This window comes from Zerene cesonia, chromosome 18 (assembly GCF_012273895.1).
Source record: "Zerene cesonia ecotype Mississippi chromosome 18, Zerene_cesonia_1.1, whole genome shotgun sequence".
NCBI lineage: Eukaryota > Metazoa > Arthropoda > Insecta > Lepidoptera > Pieridae > Zerene > Zerene cesonia.
Window position 1 is genome coordinate 9,257,667 of NC_052119.1, and position 23,004 is coordinate 9,280,670.

General features: G+C 32.7%; 1 protein-coding gene across 8 annotated transcripts in view; it reads right to left on the reverse strand.

The window, feature by feature from the left end:
* LOC119833911 overlaps positions 1-22,013 on the reverse strand; it is a 36,983-nt gene extending 14,970 nt beyond the window's left edge. The window contains exons 1-3 of one of the 8 annotated variants that reach the window (XM_038358134.1): positions 21,877-22,013; positions 21,351-21,509; positions 1,402-1,491 (exon numbers count right to left, since the gene is read on the reverse strand). In XM_038358134.1, the coding sequence (XP_038214062.1) occupies positions 1,402-1,491; positions 21,351-21,416 (156 nt within the window). In that variant the 5' untranslated portion in view covers positions 21,417-21,509; positions 21,877-22,013. Of the gene's footprint in view, positions 1-1,401; positions 1,492-21,350; positions 21,660-21,876 lie in introns of all 8 variants that reach the window. The other 7 variants (XM_038358142.1, XM_038358136.1, XM_038358137.1 and 4 more) reach the window with 7 other exon arrangements.
* Between the last annotated feature and the right edge of the window lie 991 nt (positions 22,014-23,004).

The following is a 23,004-nucleotide window of genomic DNA, read 5'->3' on the forward strand; positions in this document are numbered from 1 at the left end:
ATTATTGAATTGTCATTGTTGACTACTTCAACAGTTGCTCTGCGTCTTTTATTTCTATCTTTTTAAATTTGAATTATTAAACATCCGATCTTTTTTAAGTGAACACCCAGAATATTGTTCTAAAGGTTAAATATTACTCTAAAGGTTACACTGAAGTGACGGAGGCGACGCCCTTCATTTCAGAGATAAGTTGGTGGCACTGTACGTTCTTTTATCACCATCTAGTTTTATACAATTGAAGATTTTTAAATTTTAAGCTACTTGTTTTTTTCTTTTATTTGAATCGAAACTAGATCAAAAATAACTGTCGTTCGTTTCGAGTCAGGTTCATAATCCACCACGCTGGCCAAGTGTATGTTGGCAGATGTCACATGTCGTCGAACTTTGATTCTTAGACATGCCGGTCCGAACCGATCCGATCGATGTTTCCTTCACCGTTTTGAGCAGTGGTGATGCGTTTTTATTTCCTGCACAGCTACCTGGTCCCGAAATCCCAATTCTCGATTTTACGTCCGAGGACCTTACCACTAAGCCCCCACTTCACATACACACAAATATAAAACGCAAAGGACTGACTGATCTATCAACGCACAGCCCAAACAATGATGCAAGCATCCACTAAGAAAGAATTTTGATATAACTCAACTCCTAAGGAGATAAAACAGAGGATGAATGTTTGAACCATGAAGTTATATTGTTCTATTTCGAAATAACAAATACTCACATTGTAACTACTACAATTCCTATAAATAGAGGTAATTATATGTATAATTTAGTTGTATCTAGGTTCTTCAAGTTGTCCTTGAAAAATAATCTTGTTCATAACCCATCATTATGAGGGCATCTACAATAATATCTTTTCTAAAAGAGCTTGATAAAAACGCAAAAACAAATCTCGTTAAACGAGTATTAATTAAAATCGTTCGAGCCGCGGCGGGAGTCTTGACCTTAGAATTCACTCCTATGAATATGGAGAAATGTATTTTCTTAGGCATTCCTCTTCACAGTTTTGCCTTATATTGTTCTATCATAATAATTTTTTATGGTACAAACTTTTATACCCCATTTTATGCACTTGAGGGTAGAATTTATCAAAATCCTTTCTTAGCGGATTCCTACACCTTAGTTTTACACATTTTTTCATACACATTTGCGTGTCAAATTCCAGTCAAATCGTCATAGTACTTTGGGCTGTGCTTTGACAGATCAGTCGCCATTGTGCTCTATATATTAATAATAATAAAAAATAATTAATTTTCCAAAAAATATTGTGACATACAGAAATTGAAACCCTTGCCATACTAAGACACCCTGTGTCGTGGGAACAAGTTTCTTCCAGGTAGGTATAGATACATTTTATTCTTTAAAAAAGATTATCAGCAAGTGAAAGTGAACACTCACCTGACAGCCGGTGTCTACGTCAGCGTAGTAGCCTGCCGCGCGACCTTGACACGTGAACCGAGTGGCAGGAATCTTGACTCGGCTGCCGGCCTGTAACAGTTTATTTAAATTATTATCGGGCAGAGATAGTAACCGAGAACTACATATATACATACAATAAATTTAGTTTTAACAAACACGCTTTAAAGATAGATCAAATGTAACATTTTTCATACAGAGCATAGGTGAGGAAACTATTAAATTCTGTCATATCACCGATCTTTGAATTGTTTACACAGTTTGAATTAGATCAATTGAGTCCCAGGCCAGTTTCCTTTTCTTAACCCTTTCCAGTCCTTTTCTTTACTCCTCTTTTCAATCCTTTCTTCAATCATTCATTTAAAGTCGACAATCCATTTGTGAAACAGTAAGATCTTTAAACAACCTTACGCTTCTCCGAATCATCATGGGTAATGGAAACGTTTACCATCAGGTGATCCACCAGCTCCATTGCCGATGATGGCAAAAAAAAAATATAATAAATTTTAAATTGGGATTCGGTTACATAAAAACATATAGGTGAAGCTACAAAAACGTGTAAATGAGGAGGCGTAGCGTATGCGCTTTATTAATTTATTTATAAGTACATTTATTTACATAATAATTTAGAAGACAGCTTAAAGTACATGTTAAATTTAAGGTTAAAATTGAGACTTTATTATTGAGATATATATAATCAAGTAATATATAAAAAGAAAAATGATTTCGTAGCTTATTAAAATGTAGATATTAAAAATTAATTATCTACGTACCTATAGAGTTGATTAAATTAAATTGTATCAATGACGAAACACAGTTTCTAGAAAGTAATTACACAAAGTACATAATATTTAATTAAAGTTGATACACAATTTTTGTTTCAAAAAGTATCATTTTACAATAGAACGGGCTTCATAATATAATAGCACGCATTTACTACACTTGTCAAACTGACAGTAATTCTCACATACGATTATTAAATTCATTCAATGGATACCGGAAATATTGTCTGCGCTATGTAAACATTATAAGGACGGCAATTAATTACACAAGAGCATAAACATTGACGATAAAAACATAGAAATGTAAAATGATTGAATCATCATCTATTAAACTAGGCTATAAATGTATTGATTAGCTGTAAGAATACCTGAAATTAGTCACACGCGTTGAATATTATATTGAACAATAACATGGTTAGAATATAAATAAATAAATATATTTAAGAAGAATAACTAGATACAATCACTCGCTTCCCATTTTCATCGTATGTTGAATGTTTTTTCACAATCTATCACAATCTATGTAGGTTATTTCAAGTCTAAATATCGCAGATCGACAAACATTTACCATTCCCATAAGTCCGCGCATTAAAACAAAACTCACACACATACCAGAATACATTGAATGGGAAAATTAACACACATACATAAACCCTGAAACATCACTCCCGTATCGTCAAATTTACTTGCCTAAGTGGCACATTCCCGTACTCAGCAAACCCAATCACAATTAGTTTACATAACATTCGTGAGTTACGTGAAACGGAAGGCTTGGATAATCGTTAACACGCTAAAATAGATCGCACCTTCCGGGTTTCAGATTGTATAAGAGTTAGCAGAGAAGATTTCGAGGGACAACAATGTAATTAAGGTACAGTAATAGGCGACTATTGTTTTTCCTAGATCACGTAACTATGGAGTAAATAAAGGAGGGAGGAGCCTACTTGCATGTATTCAACTATATCTTAGGGAATACTAGCTCAAAAAATAAGTAGTTTGTATAACAATCTATTTCGTTATAGACGAGTTCTGAGTTCCCAGTAAAGCAACATTGATGCAATAAGGACTTAGGTACTTCTTGGATATCTGTGTAAGGATTACACGATACTAAATTTACATAGGTCTATATAGAGTATACTGACAGCAGGTTTCATCTTTCTTAGAAAAGATTCCGACTCTTAGCTATAGCTACTCTGAGCTATATATCTTTCCATTTTACTCGCTGTATTAGATAGTCCTTTTAAATGTGCAAAATCAAATTTATACCTGAAACGAAATGCTCCTAATTGGTCAATCAACAGTTAAATAGCTTTGGGTCCCACGGCCATTTAGATATAGAAATAAACCAATCCCACGGGAAACCTCCAAAAACGCTCGGATTTCCCAACCCTCTAGATGCAGAGATAAGTAGAATTTCGTTCATTGTTTTCTTATACTGAGAAAAGCACGCTCTAACGGTTCGATAAGTACGAAGTTATTGTTCTCTCTGTGTTTGATACTGTGTTGCGGCATGTTTGTGTAATGTGATACGGTTTAAGATTTAATTGTATTGCTTCTGTATACACAATGATTCCTAAACAGTTTGTATAGGTAATTAGGTGTACAGGTTTATGTTACGCTCAAAGGCTAAACACTCATATTGAAAGAAAAGAGCCACAACGTGATCTACGTGTCGTATTTGTAACGATATCGCTCGTAACGCGTTTTCGATTTTTGAGCTTTTATAAATATACGCAATAGAAAACAAACCTCAGTATCCCGATTAAAACTATTATAGACTAATCTATCTGATTACTCGATCTTTAGTTATTTTAAAGATCATATAAAAAACAATTTAGAATAATGAATATAGATGAAAATGTTGACAAAACGCTTAAATAACCGGGTATTTCAAATACAATATATTCTTACAACATCATGTCCTATATCAAATTATGTTGTAATGTATGTCCATACAGTGCCTGTCACTATGCCTTTTTAAAATAAACCCCGCTATTTACATGCGTAAATGACCCATAAAGAAATAAATCCTTCAATAAAGAATGAATAAACACTTAAAATACCAGACAAAATGGTATTTTTACAATCATCTAATTCCGAAAATGTCACCTAGAAAAAAAAATAGCTCCATCAAATATACTAAAGAAGTAAAAGTGATACAATGGTATTGAAACGATTCTATTCTTTATCATTTACAAGTTAATAAATTCATTATATTGCTCTTCTAAATGGTATTGGGAAATAATCGATCGTCTTTACACCTACGCAAGTTATTTATGACGAATTCTAGATAAAGTTAGCATCGAAATTGTACGATCAATTTGACACATTTTACAATTTACTATACTCAATAAAATAGATCCAAGGTCATGTACAGAATTTTTTTTTGTATAGGTCCATCTTAAGTTGTATAAATGTTGTATATGGATCGCCGATGGTGTTTCATCCCCCCCTCCCCTCCATGAACATTTTTAAGGTGAGGATAAGGATACGGGCCTCCGCTAACCCTACGAAACACAGCTTTCACATGCTATTTCACGCCGAACTTCTGGGGATGTGATACCATCCTCAGTGCAAACTGGCCCAATTCTTGATAAAGCGTTCTCGATTTGATCATAATTTCTCGCCATTCCAATGAAAGTAAAATCAAATTTTTAAACAAAATTTATATACAAACGTTTTGTTTGGACATTGATGACAATTCCGAAACCGGTTTAAGGCTATAAAAAGTCACGTGGTGACAAATTGTCGCAATAAAGTATTCTACAAACTCGTATGCTAGGTCCGTAATGTGTTTTTACGTCTGGGCTATTTTTATTTTATAAAAGTCTGACCCGTGACTTTGTCCGCGTGTCAAGTTATTTAATCGTCACAAAACGGACTAGGCGTTTAGGAGATTAGATGGTACAAAATATGTATTATGTATGTATTTCAAGCATCGCGATTGAGCAAAAAATCTTATATTTATTTTTATGTAGTTAAGAATATTTGGCGTCATGGGACCTGTGACCCCTGTCCCCCTATTCGGACAGCGCCTGGGGATTACTCTAACCAATCTTTGGTCAGCTAATTCCAGATTCTAACCGTCCAATTGTTACCAAACTGTGTCGCAACATAGTACCTTAGCGATAGTTTATATTCTCTGTTGAACGTTATAATCCTGCTATTTTAGTATTCAGTTGCATAATAAGGCCGACTTGAAGCTTCGTACATTATCCTACTTGTATTATAAATGCGAAAGCTGTGTGTATTTTTCGCAGTTGAACTATAAAATGACTATGTCTAGAATCTATATATCACTAAGTGAAGCCGGGAAAAAGAAGCAATTCGACTATAATGAAACTTTTAATTAATATCCTTTATTAAACAGGTATATTTTGATCCCGAAAAGTGAACACAACAATTTCTTTATGTATAGGAAATTGCGTTCGTTATTCTTTCGCCTAGCAACAAAGTGATCTTATAACACTATATTTGTGTCTAAAGATAGCGAGGAGGCTATATACTGCTGGCTATAGCCTGCGAATACCTGTGATTGTGTGTGGCCGACATTAAAGGTCATCGTCGGTTCATTCATCTGTCTATTTATCCGCTTAATCGACGTATACGCAACTGATTTTGAAACGATTACCACCATATAGATAATTTAATACAAAACTTTATGTCAAACACATTCTAATTAAAATACGTTTATAATAAAAACATTATGATCGCCAAATATACTTTCATAGTTTCGTAAGCTTATCACATAGAGCTACGGTTTGCTAGTCCTATCCTACTAATATTATAAATGCGAAAGTTTGTTAGGATATGTTTATTTACTGTATGTTTTTTTACTCTTTCACGCAAAAACTATTGAACTGATTGCAATGAAATTTGTTACGTAGACAGCTGGACATAACATATAGGCAACTTTATATCCCGATATTCCTTTGGTATACGGACTTACGCGGGTGAAACCGCGGGGCGCAGCTAGTAGTTTATAAGCGTAAGTTACTTTCATACCAATAATATTTGCGGATAACCGAAGAGGGAGGCGAGCAACTAGCATCTTTGACCAGATGACCTTATTTAGATGCAAGTTGCGTTTCTTATATAACGACAGTTACATTTACTTATACGGAATTGTTTTATATGTTTTGTTGTTTATAATAACACTTATTGGACTGTAATTTAGTTGTTTGGGGGCTATTATAAAATGTCATTACGTATAGTGATTTAATAACGTATTTTCAACCTTTAAAAAAGGAGGGAGTTATCAATTTGACCGTGTTTTATTGCCTCATTTTTGCTTATAGAGACTTGATAGATTTCATGACCCTGTACATGACTTAGATAACACCATAGAATAATTTATATAACCAGCTTTAAAGTCCGCGTTTTATTATTCTGTATTTATGGTAATTATAGCAGAATTCCCGGTCCATTCCTATATTCCAATATTCTATTTTTGTTCTTTATCTAAACAGCGAGCAACGTTTTGCAGAAACCCTTTCTTGGCAAATGTAAATGGGCGGTGGTGATCGGTTACTATCAGGTGAAGCACCCACTTTCACATAAAAGAACCGCCTGCCATTTGTTCATCCCGTTTCACAAAGTAGATCACACACATGTACGCCTATATTTTTCCAACGTGCATATTTATAAATAAAACTAGCTGCACCCGGCAAACGCTGTTCTGCCTTACTCTTATCGTTTAGTGGTATGAAAAATAGATGTTAGCCGATTCTCAGACCTACCCAATATGCTTACCAAATTTCAGAGGAATCGGTCAAGCCGTTTCGGAGGAGTATAGAGACTAACATTGTGACACGAGAATTTTATATATAAGAAGATCCCCCAAATTCATTGAGCAGTTCATACGATACAAAAAAGTAACAAGATTTTTTTGGCATAATCGAAATCAATCATAAAATCATCCACTTTGTAAACAACATTGCCGTCTGTCTAAATATGGTGACAAGAGTTTGGATATCCAAGGCCAAGCCTCTCGGGCTATCATTAAGTAAATCTATGAAATTGAAACCACTCATAAAGTTTACTTACGAAGACTACTCGTAGGTTAACTACGCCTACAATTATTACCTACGTATAATCAATGATTCATTCTGCGTTTATGAATTTTATTATAGAAATTTTGTAAATAATTTTAGAAAATATAATGTTATAGTTATTGAAAGTATCAAAGCTCTATAAAGAGAACGTCAAAGTATAATAAAATATATATAAGTACGGTATTTACCGCATGAAAAAGCTTAATAGACCAAAATGAAATAGATGGAAACACTAAAAGTGTCTCGTGTTACGTTTGGCATTTTTTATCCTTTTTTTGCTCCAAAATTATAAAAACGTTTTTTTACAAGAGACTTCCTTTTTAATATATGAAAACAGGATTTTTATTACACAGGTGTGAGATGTGACCACTTTTAAGAATGTCTGTGACCTTGACCTTTGCTTTTTCTCATACAATTGCAAGTTAACAAATAATAAAGATGCCTTAGAAATTATAAGATATGGTGGAAGTATACATAACCGTATAGAACCATATGTATATCTATACTAGAATATGGACTATATGTGTTTATTAAAAATGTTTAATAAATACTCGACTAGCGACATGCAAATAATTTTTTTTAGATTTTAAATTTCGAATTATTAGAAGTAATGCTGACTTCCAATAAGATGTGACGATCCCTCTATGTCTCGGAGGCGATTGAAACTGTCACAAAATCTCATTAAAAAAGACACATTCTTTTAAGTATAACGTTACACTCGACGTTATAGAAAAACGTATCTCGTTTGCGTCAAAACAATTAACAAATATAAAAACTAACCAAATCTGAGGTAACTTAACCATGACTAATTGCTAGATCAGACAAAATACAATTCTATATTAAATAACTAAAATATGAGACATTCATCGGAAAATTATTACTACAACTTTATTAATGGCTTGGTGTAGGTTTTTTTGATTATGCCATCTATACGAACTAAACTATAAATTTGATAAATCTTATTTTATAGTCTTATGATCCTCGTAGGTTAGTATAACATCCTGGTGGCGCTAACACGTGTATTTATTTCTAGATTTTTCTAGAAGTCCTTAATGCTAAAACAACAAGAGTTACATGAATATAAATCCATTTCAAGAAACTTTTAAATTGTCATTTTTTGATTCATCAAAGTATAAATACTATCATAATAGGAAATTAATGTTCTTATAGTTTTGTACATAACCTGATTATGACCTCCTCTTTGATTTCGTTTAATTCCCTGTTTATCAACATAAACCTTGCCTATCTACGTGTACAAGTCAGCGGTTTTCATTTTTATATCACACTACCTTCCTCTTGAATCAGTTTATCTATTTATAAAAACCCCATCAGAATCCGCTGAGTAGTTTTAAAGATCTAAGCATACATACATACAGACGCGGGAAGGGACTTTGCTTTATACTATGTAGTGACTATAAATATACATTTACCATAGTAAAAATCCCGTTCTGACATAGTAAGTATAAAAAACAATGGGTCGCCGAACTGCATAATAAAAAAACTACATAGATTTAAATCGTTTTATTGATTCTAAAACTACTTTACTACAAGCGTACGCCTCGTTCTAAAAAAGGCTCGAAAATAGAGAAAAACATAGAATCGTGCCCACAAAAAGTTGTGAGAATTTTGAATATACGTTGAATTTGTTATATTTTATAAACAGATAAATTTTATGAATGTCTTAAGACCTTAGTTATTTACCTGGCTGACCAGGTAGATAAGTTAGGCCAGTTCTGCTTCTAAGTTCCTTAAAATAAAGGATTAAGAAAGGATTGATAAGAGCAAGAAAGAAAATGACTGGGAAGAGTAAGGAAAAGGATATAGGCCTCCGGCTTCCCCATTCACCGAACGAAACAAAGCAGTATGCTATTTCACGCCGGTCTTCTGTGGGGGATTTACTAGGTGCTCGCCCGGCCTCGAACCTCCGATTTATCGACTATAAGTCCGAGGTCCTCACCGCTGAACCACCACTGCTATAAATCTTTATTACGTAATAATTGCTAACAGTTCTGTTTCAAACCCCGCGATTACATCGTTTTTCATACTATCCAAAGCAACATGTGTTACTTTCTATGTCACATGATGACAATCGAACATGCTATGTGCGATGTGGTCAAACAACTGTACCGGTATGACCAGTAAAGGTCACACAAAACTGCGGTCCAAGGGATGCTATATGCTTCTATTTTTAAGTTTTATTTGTTGCCTTTGAATTTGTGTTGTTATTTAAAACATGCGTTTATATATTCTATTCATGCGTTTATATAGTCTACAGACAGCTAGTATTCTCTATACTAGTTGTCTGCCCGGGCTGCGCCAATGGTACATATATAGCCTATGTCACTCAGTGAAGTTGCAGCTTTCTAAAACTGAATGAATTTTTATATCGGTCCAGTTGTTTTAGTGTGAAAACGTTACTAACTTAACACAAAAATACAAGACTTTCCTCTATATAATAACAGTGTAGATGAATAAAAATGGCACTCACTAGTTATATGTGTTTTTATTTAATTTGTAAAAACATGCACTTGATTACTACCAGTTTCGAGACATCATCATTGAGTGGATGATGGTAATGATGTATCTATTAAACTATAGTATTTCACTTATTGATTACAATAGGTGAATAGAATACATTAGTATTTACATGTATCATTTACGAATTTATCATAATTCCTCGTTTGCGGTAAAAAAATTGGCGTTTATCTTTTATAGAAAAAAAAAATAAACCCAAATACCCAAATATAATATTCCGTCAATCTATATTCATGATACCATTCTTTTTAAATTGTTTCAAACTAACCCCCTAAATTATCGATACGGAAAATAAACATATCAAATCAAGTAAGCACACCATAATTAGCTTATGTCATTATCATATTAATATTGATTAGCAACAACTATATCCCAGTATAGTATAGCATTCACTGAAGACCAAAAATTCATGGTTTGTTATCGGCCGCAGTATTATTTACGTAACTTAATGTAACCATTACAAGCTATTGTTCGCTTACCGACCAACAATAACCTGAATCAAAACAAAATAAACATAAATATAATACATTGATGAATAAATGAATTTAAAACACTTCTGTTGTTTAATCTTTACGATGGTATGTTTCTATTATTTTATACAATATTAGCTGACCCATTAGGGGTATAAATAGATGTGTTCCCATTCTCAGACCTAGCCGATATGCACATAAAATTTCATGAAATATCGGTCCAGCCGTTTCGGAACATTGTATCCAGCATTGTAATACGAGTATCACTACATAGTATAAAACAGTCGCTTTCTCTGTACATATGTCCCTTTGTATGCTTAAAACTTTAAAAGTACGTAACGGATTTGATGGTTTTTTTTTTAACTAGATGGAGTAATTCAAGTGGAAGGTTTATATGTATAATAACATCTATTAAACTAGTCTGATTAAACGCGTGCGAAGCCGTGGGCAAAAGCTAGTCTTATATTTAACAGAATAATAATATGGAATCAATAAAAAAAACACTTAACTGAAAAATAATTTATGATCTTTCCAGTAATCTATTTAGCATTAAGAACGAAAATGGAATCAAGAATTTCATATAAATACATAGACATACATTTACAAATTCGCATATTATACTTGTTTTAATTATCTACGGACTGGACTATGTATCGGCTCTTGATCATAAATTTAAAAAAGCGCGTTTTATTATAATATTATAGTATTGTAACTAAAAAATTGGAGGTATTGTGTATGTTAGGTACAGATGTAGATAAATAATGTATGTAAATAAACTTATAAGACCATGTTAGACCCTTTTTGTTTGTAAGAGACCTTTTGTTAATTTTTGCGCAATTTAGGTCCAAAGAGATGTTACAATTTAATGACATTTTAACTGCGTCGAAACGTTTTTCAGTCATCCCTGGTTAGCTTTTTTGAATATAAACAACGAACAACATACATATATCTTAAGGTTATCCTAGTGAAAGTACCGTCAAAACCGGTCCTCCTGTTGCAGAAATCTGCCGATTCGAAGATAAATAAACTTTAATAGTGTTTGTTTTAATTACGTGCTCGTACGCAATTATTAGCCAAACTGCTAACAAATTTAACTTTAACCGAATTTTATAATATCCATTATACAAGTTTCACATAAGTTTAAAATATTTTTGGAAGTGAATCATATGACTAAGACGGAAAGATGACGAATCACGACTTATTAGGATATCTGTGAATTTGACCAGTGGTTTGGTCTCTGAGTTAACAACGTACCTACTGGTTCTACTAAACACAGGTACCATTTCCGTGATCTCTCTAATGCTTTTTCGTTGTGTTTGCAACTCATAGGATGTTCTTTAAAAAAATAGGAAATAAGTTTTCCTATTTTTTACGACTCTAAACATTTTAAGTGTTTAAATTTTGACTAGATTTGACTAGACAAGATTTGTCGGATCTGTTTGTATTTTTAGAAAATCATTTTCTTACAGAAGACAAAACTTTAATAGTTCTTCCACTATTATACTACTACGTGGTGTAGACGCGGGCGGAAAGCAAGTAAGTTTCTTCAATTGCTGACTTACTTACTTATTTTGCAATACTTCTTTATTTCCTTCTTATGGATTACTAGCTGCGCCCCGCGGTTTCATCCACGTAAGTCCGTATCCCGTAGGAATATCGGGATAAAAAGTTGCCTTATGATTTTTCCAAATTTCATTTGCAACCGGTTCATTAGTTTTTGCGTAAAAGAGCAACAAACGCACACACATCCTTACAAACTTTCGCATTTATAATATTAATACTAGCTGTGACACGCGGTTGAAACCGCGTAAGTCCGTATCCCACAGGAATATCGGTATAAAAAGTGCCTATGTGTTATTTCAGTTGTCCAGCTATCTACGAAGCAAAATAGTATTATTATTCACCAATAGATATCAGGAAAAAAAACACGAATATGACATTTTTTAAAAAAGATTCCTAGCTAGATCGATTTATCGCTCCCGAAACCCCCTATATACTAAATTTCATGAAAATCGTTGGAGCCGATTCCGAGATTCCAATTATATATATATATATATATATATATATATATATATATATATACAAGAATTGCTCGTTTAAAGGTATAAGATAAGATTAGTAGGAAGTAGGATAGGATGGTACAGATGCATTTTAGTTTTGTTACCATAGTGTTATTTACCACTAGACCTGCCTGCGTAGCCCGGTAGACTAGTGGATCTCGAACAAAATGTTTGTCTGTCTGAGGTAGTGTCCTTCGAGTACATAAGGTTAGTTAAAAATATATTAATTCTGTTTAAAAAGTAGTTTATGTGAATATGTATACTGTTACCAACCTTAGTAAGGCTAAAGGTAACAAACAGGTTTGATAGAGGAAGGGAAATGATCTTATTATGGATTGTGGAAGTTTGTATATATATAGTGTTAAGGATATAAGATTTTAATTAAACGTTTTCTTTTTAATATTTTGTAGGACATTCATTATGTACTCTGTGTTTTATGTTTATATCTGGTAAAGTATTATATTATCTGTGGTTTATAGGGTTTTATGGATTATTTATGGGTTAGAATGCATTATTTTAATATCATTTTAAGTATTAGTTAGCTTATAATTATTGTAACTTTTCTTTCGTATTTATCTGATGAATAAATAATGAAAATAAATATTGTATGTATATTTATATTTTTCAACTAAATAACTCATATATAGTATGACGTTCACAGTAGCTTAATTTTGTACTCATATACGAAGTAAAGTCTGTCATTCTGTGGCAATTTCACATATGTAACGCGAAAACTGAAAAGAATACGAGTGACGTCGCAGGCGAAAACTAGTACAAAATAGCTGAAAACACCTTTAGCTTCTTGATAAATATATTTTTTTAAATTACAATCAGCCTTCTGTGTCCTGCCAGACCGAGACGTTTTTTTTTCCACCGGGAATTGTACCCAAGACTCCTCGGTTCTACGCTCACGCGATAACCACTGTAGGAGACGATCATCTTCATTAAACATATTATGATTTAATATTGCCTAATGCCATTCCATTAAAATTGTTTCACATGCAATGTGTTTACTTTATTTGTAAAGTTATTACAGTAATTTAAGTCATTATTTAAACTAATATAATATTATATTATCTGTGTTTAAAATTTATACATAATATGTATACGAAATTAACCGTCGATGAGGTATTTACAGAATTACTCTTTTTGTGCAAAATTATTATTTGCATTAGCTGTAGGAATTAAAAGCAGTGGTGGCTCAGTGGTGAGAACCTCGGACTTCAAAATCGATAAGTCGGGGTTTGAGACCGGGGCAAGCGTGCAGGAAATAAATTGATTTTTCAATTTATCTGCACATGTGAATAACATCACCACTGCTTAAAACGGTGAAGGAAAACATCGTGAGGAAACCGGCATGTCCAAGAATCAAAAGTTCGACGACATGTGACATCTGCCAACCCGCACTTGGCCAGCGTGGTGGATTATGGCCTGAACCCTCAAAGGAGGCCTGTGTCCCAGCAGTGGGAACATATATGGGCTGATGATGATGATGTAGGAATTGAGTTGCTATTTTATTTATTAGATTCTTAATTATAATATATTTGTAAAACAGTTTTATATGTAATTACCTTATCATGCTATTTCACACCACTTTCATTGAAATAAGTACCCTCCGCACTTTTAACTTTTCACATCTTATTTTATTTGGAGTGTTTGTTATTTTATCATATTTCGTTGTTAACTATTGTATTTAGCTCGATACAAAAAGACGGGTTATATAAGTTTGATATTGATATCTATCTTTTTTTTAAATAATAGGCAACTTTTATATATAAGGCAACCGAGCGGTTCGCGTGATGGTAAGCCATCACCACCGCCTGTGACTCGCAGAGGTAAGGTTCCGTGACGCTATATATGCGTTGCCCGCTTTGAAGGAGTAAAGGATAAGAAAAGGATTGACAAGGCGCATGACATAAAGAAATGTATTGGGAACGGTGAGGAAATGGACATGGTCTGTAGTGTGAGTGTGTTCGCAAAAATAGGTTAAAGGGTTTTTTTAATAACATCTTCAGAATTTACTTGTTTCCTGTTATCTGTGTGTGTGAACTGTTGAAAAAGTGTAGCGTGAGGTGATGTTAATTAAAGTAGACTTGTCCGGAATCAGTTACATAAACTTTTATTTCTTTTTCAACAAGATTTACAAAATGAATGCTTCTAAGCGGGAAGCCATGACAGGAAAAAAAAATAATTATAAAAAAACTAAAGATGGCGCTGCTGGCCCACAGATTATAAATTTACCATAGAGTTTACAAGTGTTTATCTATATTTTGTGCAGCAATATAAACATATTGCTTCTCTTCTAACATTTTCCAACGTGTTGCCTCCTTTGCGAAACTTATTATGATAACGCCTGCCCTTTCGTGACATGCAGCAAACTCGATCTTGACATATATTTATGTTAACTTGATTATATTTATGAGTGTATCGTCTTTGGATACGATGTTATGTGTTGAAGGTTCGTATTCACTTGTATCCTTCTAGAAAATAATAATTTCAATTGATTTTACAGAATATCTAACAGTCATTATAATTTTTTTGAGGAAAAATTCTTAAATTATTTTTGAATTATTAGGAAGTTCTTTGTTATAAAAATGTATTCATAAACATTGCAATACAATATCACACACAATCTCAGACAAACAAATAATATAAAATTATCAACCGACTTCAATAAAGGAGGTTATCAATTCTCAAAACTTTTTACGATGAAACGATTCATCCGATTATTTTTTTTTATGTCCAATCCTGTGCCTGCCACTTGGCCCCATATAAATTAGGTCTAGTTCCTACGATTTAATTTCTGGGCTCTGTAAAAAATGATTATTTTTTATTTTATACAGCCATTTAAATAACGCAAATCTTTTTTAATATACCTCTAATTATCGTTTCTTTTACAATATTAATTCTCATCTAATCTCAGGAACAGTTCCATTTAAAAATAACATGAGAAAGTTTTAAATATAATAGCTATTTGTTACATTATAAAATCAAACTTAAATAGCTGCTTATTCATCGAAAATGGACTCATTACGCGCTATCTAAAATTCAATCGCATGACATTTACAATCGAGATAAATTATCGATTACTTAACAAGTCCGAAAATCGATATCATCGCCGACTCGTGAAGATGAATTATCTTTGGTTCCGATGTCCCAATGGCCGTGGGACGTGATGATTTAAAATCGATTGCGATGAATCGATACATTTGTTCGGCGAAAACTCATTTTCAGTGTCGATTTTATCGATAATTGATGTATGTGACTATGTAGTATTTAATGTATTATTGCTTTAAACATTGAAGGTGGTTTTTTATTAAGATTTAAATTTCTCCCCTCGATTTGATCATATATGTTATGTTTATTGGAAATAGCAAAAAGCTTATAATGTAAAATTGATTAACAAACCGAAACTTTAAACAAAAACTCGAAAAACCATTCAGCGTTGTTCCTTTCCCAAACCCTACCAACAATCCTATTAATATCATAAACGCGAAGGTTTGTAAGTATGGATGGATGTATGAATATATGGACGTTTGTTACTCTTTAACGCAAAAACTGCTAAATCGATTGCAATGAAATTTGATACATAGATAGCTGGACAACTAAAATAGAAATTTTTTATCCCGATATTCCTACGGGATACAGATTTACGCGGGTGAAATCGCGGGATGCAACTAGCATTAGGTATTAGTGAACCTATTTTTTATGACTATTATTATTATTATTTTTTAAAGCTGGTACCTCCCGTGTGATCCCATTTAAATTTGGTGAAGTTCTGATAATTTGAAAGCTAATATCTTGGCTTAACTTTTGTTCAAAATAATTATGTCATATTATGGCTAAATACGCTATATAGTTATCCCTTTCAAATAGATTTAACCTATAACCATAAACCAATATAAATAATCTAGAAACAAATTAAAGCAATCACTATCTCACACATTTAAAATGGACGTTATTTGTTAAACAACGAAATAGTTTAAAATAACGCAACCGAAACGATGGTACGTTATAACAATTTGTCAAATTCGACCGTGATGTGCCCAATTTGGGCAGAGCAGTCACGAATCTGATATTAAATCTAATAATTATGATATTCGTGAGGATACATTTCTAGGGCAAATAAAAAATAGTATTAAATTGATGTGTAAATATCATTACACGTGTTTACCGAGGTGATTTGATATATTGCTGTTGAGTAACTTCCCTTTTTAGTTACTTTTTGTATTATTATTAATCTTACCATATAATTATTTTGTTCTCGAACTTTAATAAGGTTAGATTTAATAAGCTCGTCCTAATATTGTATTGAATTCAATTTGATTCGTTACAGCAATAATTGTTTTCAACAAAAAAATATATTTTTCCACCTTCAAATGTCAGAACTACACCAATTTTAAATGAGACTACATGGGAGGTACTGGCTTTTAAATAAAAATAGAATTGTAAAAATTGATTCACCCAGTAACAAGCTATGAGTTAACAAACATTCATAAACAGTCGATTTATACTTCCTCCATTTGTTGAAGTCAAGCGACTTCAAAAACTTAACAAAATAACAATCACTTTACCAATAACACATTATGTGTTGACTTTAGCATACTTAGTGTTAAATACAAAACCTACATTCTAAAGTCACCTAAGTACCTAAGATTTAGCGATTATATCTTTCGAATAGTTCACTTTGGTGGCCTTAACCTGTGCATAGAAATCATTCGCACAAACTGCTATCTGCTAATAGAAAGATTAAAGAAGAAATTAAGCGACTGCCATAACTAACTTCAACTTTTAACGAAATTTAAAGCACTAAACGTCGTGTTAACTAACATAATAAGTACTAGTAGCGTAGGATCAAACGATCATTCACCCTTAAATATAAAACATAGAATTTTATAAATGAATTACGCTTTATTGCTTCGAAAAATACCAATTTTATTATTATGTATTACAAAGATACCAATTTTCTTATTTTGCATACACAAAAGGATGTCTTGGGCTTGGGCTATCTTATTATGTCTTATCTCTTCTATACTATATCCCATACGTATATATGGGTAGCGTTAAAAGCGAAATGAAGGTTACCAGGCTTTATGTTAACCTTTATTCTTTCCTATCTTTCTAGACTTTCGAGTCAATACCATAAAGTCTACATATATTAGGTGTTAGGAATGTCCTATACTAAGTAGAAAATCAACTTAATGAGACCGCGCCTATACTGGAAGTAAAGCTAAGTATAACGGAAGTACACTACTTTATTTCAATTATCACTGCATAAAAACTGTTATAACCTTAATATTACGAATATGACATTTAATGTATATAAATTGCATTTTGTCCTGTTATAGAGCTATTACTAAATAAAAAATCTATCTTCATAGTTATGAACTAGCCTTTTTCCGTTTTTTTCTCACATTCACCCGGAATGGACCTCGGACTTCAATAGAAAACTTGGAGGTTCGAGACCAAGCGAGCTCGCAGGAAACACAGTTCTAAATTTTCTCGAATCAGTCAAGGAAAATATCGTGAAGAAACTGGCATGTCGAAGTATCAAAAATTTGACAACATGTGACATCTACCAACCCGCCCTTGGCAGAGAGTTCAGGCCATAATCTACCACGCTGGACTGGTCTGAAATCTTATTTAGAGGTTCTTGGCTGGTTGAGTTACAAACAACCATCAAAGCATTCTTATAAATTACTAATACTGCACTATTTCTTAAGGTCATTTAACATTCCGAATATTCTTGTAGACTTAATTGAATATTTCAAAAAGACCTCCCTTGGCTCTTAACTTTAAAGGTGCTTATCAACGAAAATTATATAAACTTATTATTATTTTTATAACCTAAAAGTAGATAAACCTCATCAATCTAAACCTTTTTATTTCGTCAATCAATAATATTAAATACCGCGAACAATATTATGATAACCAGCGTCCTCGTCTATTGTTTTGCAATTGATTGAATCGAATCGATTTTTCGCATTTCGTTGTTTATTCCGAAAACTTGTAAACCTTTGCACCCAAGAAATTATAGTATGACAACGTTAGGTAAAGGTACATTTTATTTGTAATTAGATTTTTTTACTTTCACGTTTGTCAATCGTTTCTAATAATATATAATAGGGACATTCAATTGTATTACTTATGTTTTTAGGGCTTTTTGCCCTAAGGGTAAAATATACCTATTACTAATTCCATAATTTTCCGTTTATCTGTCTGTCTGTACGTCCGTTTGTCTGTCCGTCTGTATGTCCGTTTTTTACGCAAGTCTGCCTTATTTCTATCATTTAGGGGTATGAAAATTAGATATTGGCCTATTCATCATCAGGCCTACCCGATATGCACACAAAATTTCATGAGAATCGGTCTAGCCATTGCGGAGGAGTATAGTAGTTAACATTGTGACACGGGAATTCTATATATAGAGATAAATCGCGATCAAAGTCAGTCAGTCAAATACAGTCCAGGAAGTTTACCATGACGACGAAACATTAATAATTTCGCTGTGGAAAAATTAAAGAGTTAGGGTCGAGTAGGGCTACCATTACATACAGGAAGGAAATGAGTAAGCCTTTACCCCTGGAAACCAAATCAAATCTAATAATAGATAGGTAAATCGTACTGACTGACTGATTCGATCGGGATGATTTGACATGCAGATTTAGACATCAACTAAGTAAACTTCGATAAATTCTACCACCAAGGAGATAAAATAGGGGACGATAATTTGTTTTTACTACGTGGACGAAGCTGCGGTCAACAGCTACTGATGAATGATAGTATACAATTGTTACTTAATTCTACTCAGATTTTTCTACAGTTTCTAAACTTTAACAAATCCGTTTAACATAAATCAATAAATAAATTGTTATATTGAAATATATTAATGTTAATTTAGATCGAATTAACATTGTGTGTGCAACTTGCATTCTAATAGCCTGTTTTAAATGATTTTGAAATGCGAAAATCATTCGCGATGAATAAGCATTATGAATTATAATAATACAATGCTCTGTGATGTTTGTAGTAAATTAATTAATAAACATTTCGACTATTATCATACTAAGAATTCATAAACATTAAAAATATACAATAATCGGTAAAGAGTCGCGTCACTCAAGGTACCATGAAGGTGCAATTGAAAAAATTTGGTCACCCATCCAATCTATGACCGCGCCAACCTTAATTTTTTTTTTTGTTATAGCGGCAACATAAATGCTTCATCTTTGAAATCTTCAACTGTCTAGCTATAACCGGTATAGGTCATGAAAGGCTGTATGCCTTGCGACACAGACAGACAGATAGACGGATAGAAATATTAGTAGTAGCACAGTATAACAATGAGGTCCCGTTTTACCCTTTGGTTACGGATACTAAATAAAAATTCTACTATCGTTATCCAAAAAGTAATTAATTCTTTTCTACTTCTTCTGTTTGTTAAAAGTTCTATCAACCGAAAGACCTCCCTTCTTTTTTTTTTCATACATAAAATGTGTCTTAAGTATTCATCAATTACCCACCATATTTGAAACAATCGGATCGCGACAATCGTATAGACTAAACTGTCCATTTAGTGAACTACTCAATCTGCATTTTACACCCAACTACATCTCAGTATTTTATCACACTAATGTTATAAATTTGTGAGTTCGTCCGTTTGGATGTTTGTCCGTCAATTACACTGAAACTACTAAACAATTTTTTATGAAATTTAGAATACAGACTGGGTATGAGTAACTTGGGTGATGGGATTATTTTTATCTCGATTATATGCTCTCTTAGCATAAAACAGCGATCTTGATATCCGAGTGGAGCCGGGATAAGCGTCTAGTTATATATATATTATTATAAAAAATATATTATAATATTGAATTACTAAGTAGACAAGTAGAAAGTAGTAAGTGTAGAAATTATAATAAAATTCATAATAAAAGGCAGTGAGGAGTTAACAAAAAAGTCAAACAATACTAATACATCGAGTTCTCAATTTCGGAAACAGCTTGAAATTGAAACAAACAATACATAAGATAACATTTACTCGGTTATTTATTACATAGATAATAGAAAAAAAACAGGGATGTTTACGGCATTAAATGGAGCACTCGATAACCTTTTAAAGTTCAATTAAATAGATTGACATTCGTTTATATAAATAACCACAACAAGAGCTCAATGTAAAACACGGTAGAATATATGTTTTTCTTAATTTTTTTTTATCTTATTGTAACAAATTTTCTTTGCGAAAAATCTTTTTGTAGTCAGTATAATCACGTACATTTTACAAATTTAACATCAACTAATATAAGGTTTCCAAATTACTTAACTAAACAAAGTACATAAAAGTAGAAAAAATATTTTTATAATTGCTTAAAAAAGATGAGTAACAAAGGCTTGCATAGAGATTGGATATAGATTAAGATTGGGATAGAGGGCAATGCTTTTAAACGAGTAGAAATCATAATGATAAGAAACCACTTCACTTTCGACGTGGACAACTAAATTCGAAAATCTTTGATTTAGGAAAATACTGACGACTGTAAGCGAAGTGGTAATGACCCTGACCATCACCCAAATACTTTCGATTCGATTCCAATTAATAAATAACGATCACAATGTTTATCCATCCCCAATTTCCCTTATCATAACATTGTTTCATTAAATAACAAGCATTAAAGTATCTTATTGGATCTAAATAATCAATTTGTTAGAATCATTTTAAGCTACATAGATAGTAGCATTTAGATACTCTCATATTATCATCATCAGCCCGTATTTATTCCCACTGCAGGGATACAGGTTTCCTGCAAAGTTATATTACACCCCAGTGGCCAAGTTTAGGTTGTCAGGTCACATGTCGTCAAACTTTTGATTCTTTGACCTGCCGGTTTCCCCACTATGGTCAAGCAGCAGTGATAATTCGATACTCTCATATATAGAAAATACTATTTGTATTATTACTCGATAAGTATATAACGATTGTATAACGTCTACTATTATTAATTGTCTATAAAAAGCATGGTTTCTCACCTGGGTCGTAACAGAATAGATGCAAGTGAGTGTTGCACACACCAAAAAAACGTTGTTACGATTCATTTCGACACAGAGCAATCAAATTGACATCACTGAAGCTATTTACAATGATAAGAATGTTCTAAAACTCCCGACTCCGCTAATTAATGCCGAATACTTGCAAATCAACTCTTATTATTATAAGTATTATATAAATAACGTGTTTGTGCAAGCTTGTTTCAAAAATTCGTTTTGATAATAAGCTATATATTTATTAAGATATTTCGCAGGTGGCAATTGTAATATTTCTTATATATTTTATAATATCTATATGTGTCAAATGGTTAATAAATCAATTTATATCAAATTATAATTTATAATTGACCCAATTTAGATGTCACTACTGTTTGATTGTATAATATATTACATCAATCTACATACAATTTTGATGTATTTATGCAAAATAATACATGTTCAATCTAAAAGCGATAAAAATAGATAATTGAATTAATTCAATGTTTATTTTAAACTTGCAAAAACAAACGGTATTTCAAGATAGGGTGATAGGGCAACACTACACGAGGGTTGTCGGTCGATAGTTTATCGATAGTTCGTTTCGATTTACGAGTATCGCTCGCCGCGTTCGAGATCTTACTGCCACTTCGCGCGGGTCTATCGTATACCCCACTATACTCAAACGTCCTTGGGCATATATTATATACAATATACATTGTTCGCGGTTATGTTAGGCGCATCCGTTGTTTCGATTCTAAACAGGTCGTAGCAAAAAATTAGGCGTGTCAAAGTTCAGCATTGTCTGAGATTTTGTCACGATTGCGGATAACACTCGTGAATTCGTTTTGAATAATTTTAGTTCTTTTTTCGTTGTTGGCCATGATTCATTGTTTTCTTTATTTGTACTTTGACTTAGTGTTATGTTATGACTCTCTTATTTGATATAATTGCTTTAAACAAAACATGTAATTAGCAAATATAATACTTAAAAATGTATAAATTTTATCGTATGCCAATCTATATGATAACTTATTTATTTTCTAAATTAAGTGAACGACAACTATACTATAACTACTTATGACTACTTTAGAATTAATAATTTAATGTGTTAACAAACACTTATTAAATTGTAGGGACTCTTCATCATCAGCCCATATATGTTCCCACTGCTGGGACACAGACCTCCTATGAGGGTTCAGACCATAATCCACCACGCTGGCTAATTGCGTGTTGGCAAGGAAGTTGATAGTGACTCTTATTTTCAAACAATTATTAGTTTTTCAGGATTTAATTTTTTACAAATTTATTTATTATTTTAGATTCACCCTAGATTTTAAGCCTACATCCTAGTGTCTATCTGCAGTCTAAATTTCAGCCCGATCGGTGCAGCAGTTTGGGCTGAGCGTTGATAGATCGGTCAGTCACCTTTGTGCTTTATATATTACTAGCTGCTCCCCGCGGTTTCACCCGCGTAAGTCCGTATCCCGTAGGAATATAGGGATAAAAAGTTGCCTATATGTCATTCCAGTTGTCCAGCTGTCTACATACCAAATACGCACTTGGTTCAGTAGTTTTTGCGTGAAAGAGCAACAATGCACACACACCCTTACAAACTTTCGCATTTATAATATTAGTAGGATTAAGACTACTACAGGAT